General features: G+C 46.0%; 1 protein-coding gene and 1 long non-coding RNA gene across 3 annotated transcripts; both read left to right on the forward strand.

The window, feature by feature from the left end:
* The first annotated feature begins 567 nt into the window (after window positions 1–567).
* Window positions 568–3,699, forward strand: LOC119336145. Its single transcript, XR_005162224.1, has 3 exons — window positions 568–671; window positions 1,294–1,432; window positions 1,825–3,699. It is a non-coding gene; the product is annotated as an uncharacterized LOC119336145 (long non-coding RNA).
* Window positions 3,700–12,357: 8,658 nt separating this feature from the next.
* LOC119338151 (protein HVA22-like) lies at window positions 12,358–13,601 on the forward strand. 2 transcript variants are annotated; one of them, XM_037610447.1, is made up of 5 exons: window positions 12,358–12,690; window positions 12,802–12,828; window positions 12,928–13,050; window positions 13,145–13,295; window positions 13,399–13,601. In XM_037610447.1, exons 1-5 carry the CDS (start codon window positions 12,401–12,403, stop codon window positions 13,426–13,428), a joined length of 621 nt encoding a protein of 206 aa, XP_037466344.1. In that variant the 5' UTR covers window positions 12,358–12,400; the 3' UTR covers window positions 13,429–13,601. The 2 variants fall into 2 exon arrangements, with proteins under 2 accessions (XP_037466344.1, XP_037466343.1); XM_037610446.1 differs by having other exon boundaries at window positions 12,372–12,690; window positions 13,145–13,310.
* The last annotated feature ends 314 nt before the right edge of the window (window positions 13,602–13,915 follow it).

Raw genomic sequence — 13,915 nt, forward strand, 5'->3', positions numbered from 1 at the left:
GTGCCATCATCTCTACTACTATTAAACAAGCAAACATCTTCTTTCTTAGAGACACCCCGTTAAATATACACCGGTTGATTATTACCGTTTGATTATCCCACCAAATTAGATCTAACAGCCTAGATTAATATGAGGTTAGCAATTAGCAATTAGAGTCCGCCCAACGTATACTCTGCCAAAGATTCGTCCGCCTAATACGTGTTCCATGAAAGCGTAATCAACTCCTATCCCAGCGATTGTAAAGACCACATACCGCTCCTCCCTATTCCATGTCCATCGTACCCTAGGGCTGGATCCAGGGTTATTAGATCGCCGCCGCCGCCAGCATACGGCTGCAGATGAAGGACACAACTCTTCTCTCCGGCTATCCCCGACGCCAACCCACCACGCCATGTCCGCCGGACCGACGACGGCCAGGACGACGTCCGGCGTCCAGCGCTGGAACGAGGAGCTCGACCAGGCTGAGCTGGGCGTCCAACCGGACAAGGCAGCAGTCCACACTGGCGAGTGCGTGCATGGCCCACCCCTCCGCCCACGGCGATGCGGCTCCCGGCTGCGCAGCCGTAGCGTGGAGCATCCGCGCGTATGTGTATGCGTCAGCGGCCACCCTACACGCTGCATCTTCATGAATACGCCTATTAAATCCAGACTTGCAGCAAGGCGTCGCCGCGGTACGACCCATCACGCCCTCTGCATCCAATCTCTCTTTCTAACATCTAAGTGCATCAGCAGGTTTGAGCACAGAATCTAGACCGAGAAGGTCACATAAGCTTGCTGGCATCACCCCTTTTTAAACTGATTTTTTGTCCCAAAAGCTCAGGGATTTATTCCCTAGAAATAACATGGCACACCAATTTTATCGATCCCGCATTCTTGAAAATTTATGAGTATGACACTCTCTTGTGTTTGCTTCAAGACGCTCTGATGTATCCAATCCCTTTAAACATCCGTAAATAAAGATAGCCATGATAGTCAAGCACTCACTATTCAAGTATAAGATCAACTCCATGGTCTCCAATTAGTCTTCTTTCTCGATGCTCAGGTCTTCATGAGCAGACAATCATTTAACAATGGATGGATGGGGGTACACTGTTTGGATCGCCCTACCAAACTGAAATAGTGTTCTGATTACACACTTCACAATTTTCAGAATTGAGACACATGTAGGCTCTGGGTTGTGCCATCACATTAGTGAAAATAGATGTACTATATGTCGATTAGTATTTGTATTGTTGCTTCATCATCCCTCACATAGACCCATTGCCTGAAACGCGGTGTCACACTCTATTCCAGGACTTTACTGATCCAACGCTGCCGTGATGGCCGCCACACTCCTCACGCGGACACCATGGCCTGGACGCAGCAACGTGACACCACATCACTACGCCTACACTAGATTCAGCAAAGGAACTCCGGCCCATCCAACTTTCAGGTTTGGAACATATTCCTTTGTGTTTCACAAATAACATGACAGAGTCCTATGCTTTTAGTTCTTATTAGGTTGTGTTTCACAAATAACATGACAGAAAATCCTATGCTGAACTGGAATAAATTATTCAGATTCTATTGTGGTAAAGACACGATATCTTCCTTTTGGCAAGCGACAACATCTGGAAGTCTTTGTAATGAAACACTATGACTAAGTAATGATCGTACTACTTAACAATGTAAAAAGAAATTAATGATCATGCTCAACTGAATTTTCTCTGATGTGAGCTGATGTTGGACTCATAATATGTGAGTGCAAAACCCCAACAAGGCCCCGACGTGGATCTGAAAACTGGTACGAAATGCACAAGACACTGAAACTTCCTCCTGATTCAGTGCAGCCATACATCCTTCAGCCTTCTACACCACGCCGGCAAGCCGGAAAGTGCTACAACAGTGGCAGCGCTCTCCCAGGCACTTGGGCTGCCCACAACTCCTACAAAATAAATTGGCACAAGCTTACTCACATAGATTTGCAGATCGGCGCGTGTTAAAAATATGTACATGCAGATGGATCATTCGCAGATCATCTTTATCGGGAAGGACTACTTCTCAAGCGACTACTGCCTTTATCAAGTAAAGGATCTTTGTCAGCAGTACATTCTTTGAACTTTATTAGTTATATCATCTCACTCTTCCTATGTTGTATTGTTTGTACATAATGAGTATTGCTGCTCAATGCAACCACTAGAATGCAATGATTAGTAACTCTTCTTGCACTGTTGCATCTATATGATTGACCTTGTATATTCCGGGTTGACATGCCATTATATTTGACTGTACTGACATTGATGATATGCATTTGATGACAATAGCAAAATTATAACCTATTGGCATGTAACATTCTTTGAAATGATATGACTATGTTTTTTTTTCTTTTACAACTTGCTTACAGATATACTCCCCCTGTCCCTAAATATGTCTTTTTAGAGATGTCAATATGAACTACATACGGATTTATATAGATGTATTTTAAAGTGTAGATTCACTCATTTTGCTCTGTATATAGTCCATATTGGAATCTTTAAAAAGACTTGCATTTAGGAACGGAGGAAGTACATGTTTTCTGCTTATGATAATTTGCCGGAGCATTTAGGGGTAGTGAATTAACCAGAAAACTGAACGTGCCCAAGTAAAAAATAATATGAGAAGAAAATTTAGTCTGAATCATCGTAGCCATAAATCTCACACTATAGCTCTGCTGGATATATTGCCGACACCCTCACCACTTCGCCCGCCCGCTGGATATATTGCTACTCCTCTACGGATGTCTTTCTTCTTTGTAGCTCTGTGTGCCATGTCGGCGGCCAGGTTGACCGGTGGTGCCCATGTCATATGGGTTGGGATGTATCGGTTTTAGCCCAGTTTTCCGTCAATTAACCGTGCAATTCTCTTCTTAATCAATGAAAATGGCAAGTCTTTTGCCTTGTTTCAAATGTTTTTTTACTCAGCCATCAAAAATGCCAAGCCTCAAATCTGCATTCAAATTGCTAGGAAGCTTCTCCTAATTTCTGACCACTCCTAATTGGACTCATACAACAAGTATTATAGTTCTTTCATACAAGTTGAGTATGAACATACTGATTTTGTACTAATGGAGATTGCCCTCAGCCAGTGAAATATCCAATTTCTGGATCACCTCATTTCCCAATTCTAATCTATCTATAATCTTTTTTGAGATATTAAGATTGTATCCATGACATGGGAAATGTAAGTAGCATGTTGTGACATGCATGGATTTGCTTTTTCTATCAATGTTGATGCTCCAACATCTGATCAATGGTCCTTATTTTAGATTCTGTACTATCATTGTACATATTTGTTCCGTTATATAGTCATTGTTGTTGTAAATTGTTTATCATAATACTGATGAGGAAGAATAATCTAGATGTAGTTCCGACAACGTCAATGGATCCTTCCCCGCTGCATGGCTTGGCCGAAGTTGGGTGAAAGAGTTCATGGGGCCAGAGAAATATGAGTTGGACGTCCGAACAATGCTTTCAGGCGACATTTGTTGTAGCCCCACAAGCTTAAAATGAGAGTACAGTTGTGCCAAACATTGTTACGTATTTTGATTTCTTTGTTGGTTCCTTTCATGGCTAAAACAATGGTATGCCCCTTGCAACATTTTTTTCGATATATTTCTGTGCACTATGCTATTTCCGGAAAAATCTTTATATACATACTTGTGCTTTCACTTCAAAACTTGGAGAGGCAATTTGAGTTGGTGTTGTGCATCAATATTACGTATTGTTGCTCAATGGTTTCTTCATAATCGTTCCTTCTATTTTCTGAATTTTCCAGCATATGAACTATCACATGAATTTCATGTGCATTGGTTGAGACGTGCGTTGCACGTGCACATTTACTAGTATATAATGAGAGCACGCACTCCTTCGGTCGACTCCTTTTTTTTTCCTGTCGATTATTTATTTCTAGTTTTCTTAGCCAACAGCGTAGCAAACCGTCCGTATGGGCGCACCTGGGTAGGGTCTTGCTTGGTTTTTTCCTATGTTCGCTAATTTTATAAAGGTCACGGATTTAAAAAGGTGTTCAAGAATTTGAAAATAGGAGTACTTCGTTGATTTGACAAATATACACGATTTTAAAATTTCAAATATCTTCACACACTATACACAATTTGAGATGTTCATGAATTCAGAAAAATCCTCATAAATTTTAAAATATTCTAAAATTTATAAAAATGATATGAATTTATAAACATATAACAGTTCACAAATTAGAAAATGATGCGAATTTTATGATATTCTAAACCTTTACAAATTTAATATTTTTGAAAGATGTATTTACAGAATAAATATGAAAAGGAAGAAAAAAAGGAACAGAACAAAACGTGATAAACCGCACAAAAAAAAGAAATAAAATAGCAAAATGAAAAGAGAGAAACACAGAAAAAGGGCAGTCCTGCACGGAAGCTACCAATAACAGTAGCCCGCCTGTTGTGGATTTGCTCCAGCGACGTACCACTTGGGGAACAGTAGTCACAACAAAACACAGCCGAGAAGCTTGGTTGGAGGGGCGTTCAGATTCTTCAAATTCCGAAGGTGAACAGAAGTCGTGGTCCAAGCTGTGGAAACTAGATGTGCCTTCAAAGGTTAAGATCTTTCTTTGGAGACTAGCCCAACAGTCGATCCCGACGGCGGATGTGTTACATCACCGAAACATGTCAACGGTGGACAGCTGCGGTCTATGCGGTGCAACAGACTCCTGGCAACACTCCCTTCTGCATTGCCATGTTGCTCGTTCGTTTGGGCATTACAATCGCCGGAGATCTTTCAAGTTCTATCGGAAACGACTGAACGAGACGCTAAACGCTGGATATTCTCACTCCTGGACACGTTTCCGTCGGCGAAGTTTACTCAGGTACTGGTTAGTCTTTGGGCCATTTGGTTCTCTCGACGCCAAGCCTTACACGAGCACATCTATCAGAGTCCGATGTCAACCCACCAATTTATCATGAAGTACATTCGGGAATTCAATGACTGTAAGCCAAATGTGGTGAAGAATACTCCAGCTACTCGATCCAGTGTCAGGAAGCCTAGGGGGTTGAGGCCACCGGAGAACTTTGCAAAAATACGTGTTGACGGAGCTGTTAATTGAACAAACGATGAATGCTCATTCAGTGCAGTGTGCAGGGACGGAGACGGCAAGCCTGCCGGGAGGCTCTTGCTCTTGCCCAAGATCTTTCGTTATCTCATCTGATAGTAGCCTCCGACTCCAAGGGTGTGGTGCCGGATATTAGGCTAGGCATTGGTGAAATGTATGCAATTATTGTGAAGGAAATTAGAGAGACGATGGAGCTTTTCCATCAATGTTCCGTCATCTTTGAAGGACGGGAAACCAATCAAGAGGCACATAGCCTTGCTAAGCATACTTTTGGTCTGGACCCGGGGCGCCATGTGTGGCTTTTAAACCCCCAAATTTGAATTGTATCCCTATGAACATTATTTAATAAAGTAAAGTTTGTTTAGACTCAAAAAAAAAACTTGGGGAACAGGAACCAGGCTATGAGAATTTCCTATATGCCGCATTTTGCAGCAAATTAGTCGAGGCTACGCACGCCTAGATCGATAGATGGACCAGCCTACTAACCGTGTGAGCTTGCTCTTCTGCGTTTTTCCCTTCTCAATGGTCGGCGACACGACTCGAACCATGTCAGGTCTCGTCCGAGCAAGCACACACGACACGATGCGGAGGCCGACAACTCCAGCCATCATGGTAGTTGACGCACGCGTTGTACCACGGTCGGCTCTCCTGGAGCGTCAGGCGGAACCCTTGGGCTGGTTTTGATGTGCTCAACGAGCACATCTTGCCACACATCAAGAGGTGCCATGCCGTCGATGAGGAGCTCATCGGGGCGGAGCGTGTGGCGGCGGCCAGAGAAGAAGGTGTCGCTGACCGCCTCGCCGCCGCCAAGGAGGAGCACGACCTCGCACACGCCCTCCGTAAGACGGCGTCCAAGTATTACCTCGACGTTGATGAGTGAGGACGCCATCAACAAGGGTTACTAACTTACTATCACGAACTATGTATTTCGTATGTATGCACTGTTGTGGGTGGCGACGAACAAGTTCTAAGGTGAACTTGTTCTTAAATTATACTCCCATTGTACATTTGTTTTTTTTAAGATTTCAAATGGATTACCACATACGGATGTATATAGATATATTTTAAAGTGTAGATTCACTCGTTTTGCTTCGTATATAATTACTTGTTGAAATCTCTAGAAAACAAATAATTTAGAAACGAAAGGAGTAGTATCAATTTACGAGATCTATTCTGTATGAGCATACGGGAACCCGTAAAAGCTTGTTGGGATATACACTTTTAGAAAATCTGCTTTTTTAGGCAATTTAAAGAACTAGTATAACGCCCGTGCGTTACCACGGGCTTTTCAAAATTTATAATTAGTATTTTTCATTTATCATCCCCTCATATTGGGTGATTATGGGGTGCTCTAATTAGAAACACAACAATCAAATATTAGGAAATTTCACCGAACGAACAACAACGAATAATACGATATCTATCAAACGAATAAAATGAGGTCATATTTTTGGTCCGTCATGCACTTCTGTTGAAAAGTGCCTATCCCTTTTAGAATCAACCCACTGTTTGCTCGCACGCAAAAAAAATACATCTCTAAAGTGGGGAACCGATCGGTGCCAAAAAAAACTCAAACTCCTATCCAATCTCGACTTCGTGCTCTTCCACTTCCATTGATAAAGATGGGACGTCAAGGGTTTCATCATGATGACCTCGAGCAGCCGCCGACATCCCTCCCCACATCTACCCCTACCCCATGCTGCCGCTTGCACTGTCCTTGCTCCTCGAGGGAGCTAGGGACACAATGTTCTCTAGGATGGGCATGACCAGATCCACGAGGAGGCCACATTCTTCCATGGGAACCCAACCAAGCACACCACCCTCCGCAACCATCCAATCCCAGCCTAACAAAGTCAAGACCCGCCATCGATCCACAAATCAGGCTCGCCGCATCCAGGTTCACTGCAAGTCTGCGGCGAGTCTGTAGTCGACATCTTGACTTTGGCTATCCCCACGGAGGAATCATCGGATCCTGCTTACTTTTACCATCACTTCGTCTCTTCCCAAGGCAGCGACACCACCCAGCCAATCACCACCACCGCTTGCGGCTTGCCTACATAAAATCATATGAGAAATCCCCACGGCGGTGCTGTAAGATCACCTTGGCGACCTCGACAGTGACCGACTGGTCTAAGATATAAGCTAGCCGCTCTTTGTAGAAACCAATACAAGTAGGCATGTGACTCAGATTTGTTCTTTGGTGTGTATGTGTTTCTTGCTGCCCACCAGCTCTTGTCTACAACTCGCCTATATCTGTACGAGCTCTTGGTCTACAACTCGCCTATCTCCATGCTCGAGAATCTGGAGTGTAGTAGTTAAAAAAAAGACCAACTTTATACTCATTTGATAATTCAACGTGCATGGGCATGCACCGGATGGAATTCACGCTCTATGTAAAATCTGGAGTGTAATGACCATGGTTGATGAATGAAAGTCTTATTTCCGCAAAAAAAGAAGTTAAAGGTGAATATATTCCTCATGTGTAGAGTACAAACAGAGCATATAGTGATTGAGGTGAATACATGCCAGTACTAAAATCTTCTAATTTCTTTTGATTGAATCCAAGTTGTCTCTTTTCTTTCGATTCAGCAAAGCTAGTTCGAATAAATAGGATTGTCTATATCTTAACTCCTTTGCCAATTAAGCTTCAAAATTGCAGTCTGATACAGAAACAATCGAACGATTGTGTCGTTAACTCCAGGAGATTCTCGTTAGATCTTAGGAACGCTGCAAGCCATCATATTATATAAGAATAAGATCGACAATTGATATGGACAGATCTTACTACAATCATATTACTACTACTCGCACACTGATATGGACAGATCATACAAGATCGAAGGTACATAAGACAAGGTCCTCTAGATTACGAAAAACTGTTTGCTTCGCCTCATGTGAGACGGACCCCGAGCTATTCTTCAATGGCGCACCGCGCGCACATATTTGGCGGCGAAGTAACTCGTTATCCTAAGGACGTCCCCGTCAAGCCCGTCGACAGCGTCACCCTTTTCCATCTCCCCGGCTGGACCTCGCCGAGTTTCCACCGTCGACGGCCTGCCGCCGCCGCATTCTGCTGCACGAAGGAGATCAACGACGGTTTAGACGTGCACGGGTGCAACAGAGCAGATCGACCGACGGATCGGTTGACAACACGTACCGTCGCAGGCCGCGTGGCCGTGGTGGGGGGCGGCGGCGCTCGAGGTGCCCTGCGCCTCGCATTCGCAGGGCGAGACGGCGCTCGTGGCGCTGGTGCCGATCTCCTCCTCCAGACGAATGAGGAGCCAGCCGTCCAAGCTGGGCGAGGGAGCCAACGGCGGCCTGCAGCGCTGCCGGCTCGACTCCTTGCAGTAGGCGATCGCGCTCGCGACGGCCTCCTCCCTCGCCCGGGCGGTGCCGTCCTCGCCGGCGGCGACCCTCCCGTCCGGCTTCATCGCCTGGCCCTTCCGTCTCCCGCGCCCGTCTGACCGCTCGTCCGCAGCACCGGTGCGCTGCAGATTTCTGGCGAACCTGTGCAGGCACCGCCTTAGCGCGTGGCCCTTCCGTGCGGCCGTGTCACCGCCCTCCCTCACTGGTGAGTGCGCGCTGTTCGATGAGCTGCTTCGGGCGCCGAGCAAGGAGGAGGAGGTGGACGACCTCGACGTCGGGGAGGAGCCCGGGTCGGAGGCCACCTTAGCATCGCCAGGGCCGAACGCCGGCGACGAGGAGCTGCCCTGCTCAAAGCTCGAAGCGCCGTCCATGGTCGCTGCCGTCGCCACGGCCGGCGCCATCGCCGCCCACACGGTGCACGGGAACATCCACGCCATGACGACCTGGAAGAAATGCATGGTGATCAGGAGCACTGGGGTTTGCTTGCAGGCCCTTGTGCACGTAGTACGTCCTTGTATATATATACACGTCGCGATTGCGATCGCGTTTGCCTCCGACTCCGGCGGTGGTTGCAGGGGGGGGGGCACGGCGGCGTCTGCGGGCGCGTGATTTTCGAAATCCGAGATGCCACAGCGAGATTGTCAAAATCCTGTGGCTAATCTATGGAATACTCCGGTGGTTCCTTCCATATACGGAGGGAGTACTAATTACTGCACGGTTTAATTACTCGATCGCTGATTTATCGGATGAGCTAGTAATGCGGACGGATCGCTGATTTATTACCATATTCGATATTTTCTGAGTTATGGCCTTACCATACCTGGATTGATTTATTAGTACACGTGGATTAATTATGATTTATTACTATATGATTTATTACTATACGTGGATAGCCTTACCATACCTAGTGGTGATTTAAATTTATTACCATATTCGATATTTCCCGAGTTATGGCCTTACCATACCTGGATTGGTAGCCTTTGGGGTAATTTAAATTTATTACCATATTTGATATTTCCCGATTTTTGGCCTTACCATACCTGGATTGATAGCCTTTGGGGTAATTTAAATTTATTACCATATTTAAAATTTCCTGAGTTATGACCTTACCATACCTGGATTGATTTATTACTATACGTGGATTAATTATGATTTATTACTATATGATTTATTACTATACGTGGATAGCCTTACCATACCTGGTGGTAATTTAAATTTATTACCATATTCGATATTTCCCGAGTTATGGCCTTACCATATCTGGATTGATAGCATTTGGGGTAATTTAAATTTATTACCATATAATTGTCATATTCAAAATTTCCTGAGTTATGACCTTACCATACCTGGATTGATAATTAATATACGTGGATTAATTATGATTGATTACCATAAATACGTTGGGTATTGCCGGTCAGACGAGAAAAGAAAAAAACCGATGAGAGGGGCTGGTGGGAGGTGGGACGAAGAAAAACCGGTTGAAAATAAACCGGTTGAAAATGGGGGGACTATTCAACCAACCGGTGCTAAGAAAGTGAGTAGAGATCTGCTTTTTTAAGCGTGTTGACGATACTACTAAACTTTTGTTTTAGCAAGGCGGCCCACGTAAGATGTGAGCACAACATTTCGGCTAATCTCTACTCCTAATGGAGCAGTTGGTAGGATTGCGTCCACGGTTTATTTTCGTCTGGTTATATTTCGTCTGGTTTATTTTCGTCCGGTTTATTTTCGTCTCATATCCCACCACCATATCTCCTCACATTGATTTTTTTACCCTCACAATAAAAACTTTCCTAACTTTTCCAAAGTTTCCTAACTAGACACGTTATAAACGGGCATGTACCGATAGCACGTTATCAATTAATAAAATTTTGTTTTATGACAATCAATTCCAAATCCTAATTTTCCTAATGCATCGATCTTTGCCTTTTTTAAGTAGTTATTTTGATAGGGAGGGTTTAGCCACGAAAATCATCCCTCCATCGCCGGCTGCATCCCTCACCCACGTCGCTGTTGCAGGATCTTCATCCGTCATCCTGAGCAATTGGGGCGGCGATGCGGGGGAGCTTCACGATAGTGGGGAGGACCAGGCCGCGGTGAAGGCAGGTCATGCGCTCCTCACGCTCCACGAACGGAACCTGCGCACGGAGGCGGTAGCGCGGGGTGGCAGCCGGCAATGAGGCGGCCGCGCTACGTGACGAGCTACGGGTCCCCCTTTGTGATGTTTTGGCATCGCTTCTTCATCGCACATCCTCAGGTTCCTCTTGCCCTTCCCTTCCTCTGTCCTCCTCTCCCATCTCTATGCTTTCACGTGCATCCAGTTTTGATTCCTCGTGTGATATATACCAAACATAGGTACGTCAATTCACTTCCTTCCCTTCCCTTCGTCCCTCGGTCCCACGCTCGTGGCGCTGAAGTGGTGGCAACAGGCGATGGCGGTGGTGTCGCTGATGGCGGCGAGGACAGCATGTGGCAGCTCCCGAAGCATGAACACGACCGCACCTCGGGCCTACCGTCTGCCAAGATATGGGTGAGTTCTCGTGCTGCCAACCATAAACCCTCATGTCCTACAAATTCCTCAAACCCTACCGTCTTGATCCCGTCCACGCTCTGATCCAAAGGACGATGCAGCTCTGGCCGATTGACAATGGAGGTTTGGGATCCTTCCTCTCAGCACCCACTCCTGGAAGAATCAGCGGTGCGCCACGCTGATTGAACCCTGTCGAGATCACTCGCCAAGATTGCTATTCTGAAGTTTATTGTAAAGAAAGTGAAGAGTGAGATAGGATCCGTTTATTTTCAACCGGTTTATTTTCAACCGGTTTATTTCCATCAAATTACCCCCACCCCCACGCCCACCCACCGAAACGCGCCCATCGAACCGGGGAGAGATCCATTGATTTGGCTAAGGTAGGAAAGAATCTATTATTTGTTTGCTAAAGCAAATTGCATTAATGGGAGAGATCCGTTGATTTGGCTAAGGTAGGAAAGAATCTATTATTTGTTTGCTAAAGTAAATTGCATTAATGAAAGAGATCCGTTGATTTGGCTAAGATAGGAAAGAATCTATTATTTATTTTCTAAAGAAAATTGCATTAATGAGAGAGATTTGTTGATTTGGCTAAGATAGGCGGTTTTGAGTAAAGTTATCTTTACTGTAGACATATAATGACAATTAATCAAGTATCAACATCATTGCATGCTTATTGTGTGGAATGTGTGTCCCAATGTTGACAGAAGGTATAAAAAGATTGTCTTGGAATTATTATTGTCTTGGAAAGATATTGCCCTGAATTCTCATTTCTCATCAGAAATTTAGTATCCATTTTCGTTGATCTTATTTGCAACATGTACAAGTCAGTAATAATCTAAGGGGGTGCCCTACCGAAGAAGATTATGATAGTTGGACAAGAAACTTGGTACTGTCGTGTAAGGTAAAGGTAGGAGAAATAGGAGATAAAAGCATGCATGGTGGGAGAAGGAAGTCGAATGTCGCGTGGTAGCTCAGACATGGAGTGTGGAAGAAAGACAATGACGAGATGTATGTATCTACTAGATCATGACCATGAGATATCATCCCATAGAAATGACCTTTGACTCTCATGTCACATGAATTTTCTCTTTGTATATATATATTTGTTAATCCGTGGCAACGCACGGACACTTAGCTAGTAAAGTCAGAAAAGCACACACCGAGCGAGAGACTCGCACCCTCGCGAGCCGTGACAGGAACCACGCCGGCGGGCGTTGGCACGAGCCCCCCGCTGCTCCTTGGCACGCGTCGGCGTGCGCCGACACGCGGAGCACTGCCTCGCAGCCAGGGCAGCAAGTCAAGAACCCTCGGCATGCAAAGCGACTCACACCAGCTCACCTTGTCAGGTCGGCCACTCTAGCTCTAGCTCTCAATGGAAGAAACCCCATGATGCCGCCACGTACACGCCAAGCACCCGGTGCCATTGCCACCGGCCCACCACCGCTCTCGTTTATAAAGCCATCTCTCCCCTGCCCATCCTCTGCTCGTCCTGCACTGATTCTTTCTTCGCGTCTCACGTCAGTCGGTCGAATAGAGCTTTGCTTCCCTCCGAGGTCTCGTGCTTACGGCCGAGATACCTACAGCGGTGACGGTGCATCGTTCGTTCCGGTGACTGCTGTGAAGGAGAGAATGGGCAAGTCATGGGCGCTCCTCACCCACCTTCACTCCGTCGCCGGGTATGTATCCCATCCTATCTACTCGCAGATCTCATGGTGTTCTTTTCTTTCCTGTGGGCGAGCCGATCTAGTGAAGTCTGATATCCTCTGATGCTTCGTCTCCTTGCGCAGGCCAAGTATTACGCTGCTGTATCCTCTGTAAGTTGATCAATCGTTTGTAGTACTACTACTTTATTAGTAGATGGGCAATCCCGTAATTCTTGTGTTGGATGTGGCACTGACGGATCTGTTCTGTAGGTATGCGTCGGTGTGCGCCATGGAGAGCCCGTCCAAGGTGGACGACGAGCAGTGGCTGGCCTACTGGATCCTCTACTCCTTCATCACCCTCATGGAGATGCTCGCCGAGCCCGTCCTCTACTGGTAACTTATTACCCTCCAGTCCAGCAGCTACCCATTTAATCTGTGCAGTACTCCCTGCCGGTCGATATCATTATTGCTCTGTTGATGCGTCCAGGATACCGGTGTGGTACCCGGTGAAGCTGCTGTTCGTGGCGTGGCTGGCGCTCCCGCAGTTCAAGGGCGCCTCCTTCATCTACGACAAGGTCGTCAGGGAGCAGCTCAGGAAGTACCGCGGAAGGAACCGCAACGCCGACGCCGATCACAAGGTGCACATACTCAAGGTAACCAAGGATTTTCAGTGCTCTCTGCCGGGGAGGCCCGAGTTTCTTCTGTTTCTAATGTTCCTTGATGGGGAAAATGAAATTGCAGGCCGAGGCTGACCATGGTCATGTGCATTGAGGAGAAGGGGCCTGGGCACTGGGAGATCCAGGAGCATAACCTACTGTTGTGCACAACTGCAGAATCTTAACTACTAGGTGTATCTTGTATCTGTCGTAAGCACATCGAGAAGTATTAACACACCACGCATACCCTCGCCTAATAAATCAGGGCCGTCGTCTTTGATAATTTGACTTCCTGTCGCCGTGGTTTGCAGATGTGGTTCTTTTTTTATGGAATCTTGTCAGAGGGCCAGGGGCTCTGGCACTGCATTATAGCAGAACAAAGTTGGTTCAGTTTAATACCGGCACTGCATTATAGCAGAAGGAAGTTAGATCCAGTTTAATACCGGATCGAAAACTTCACATACTGGCCAGTTTATAAGAAAAACCGAGCCGAAAACGGCACAAGCAAGGAAGCCTCGTTGACCACACGACACAGGGCCATAATCGCAACGAACACACACCCGGCTGGAGCCGCTGCTCCGACACCTTCGACATCGCTCACG

The sequence above is a fragment of the Triticum dicoccoides genome, chromosome 7B (assembly GCF_002162155.2).
Source record: "Triticum dicoccoides isolate Atlit2015 ecotype Zavitan chromosome 7B, WEW_v2.0, whole genome shotgun sequence".
NCBI classification, from domain to species: domain Eukaryota; kingdom Viridiplantae; phylum Streptophyta; class Magnoliopsida; order Poales; family Poaceae; genus Triticum; species Triticum dicoccoides.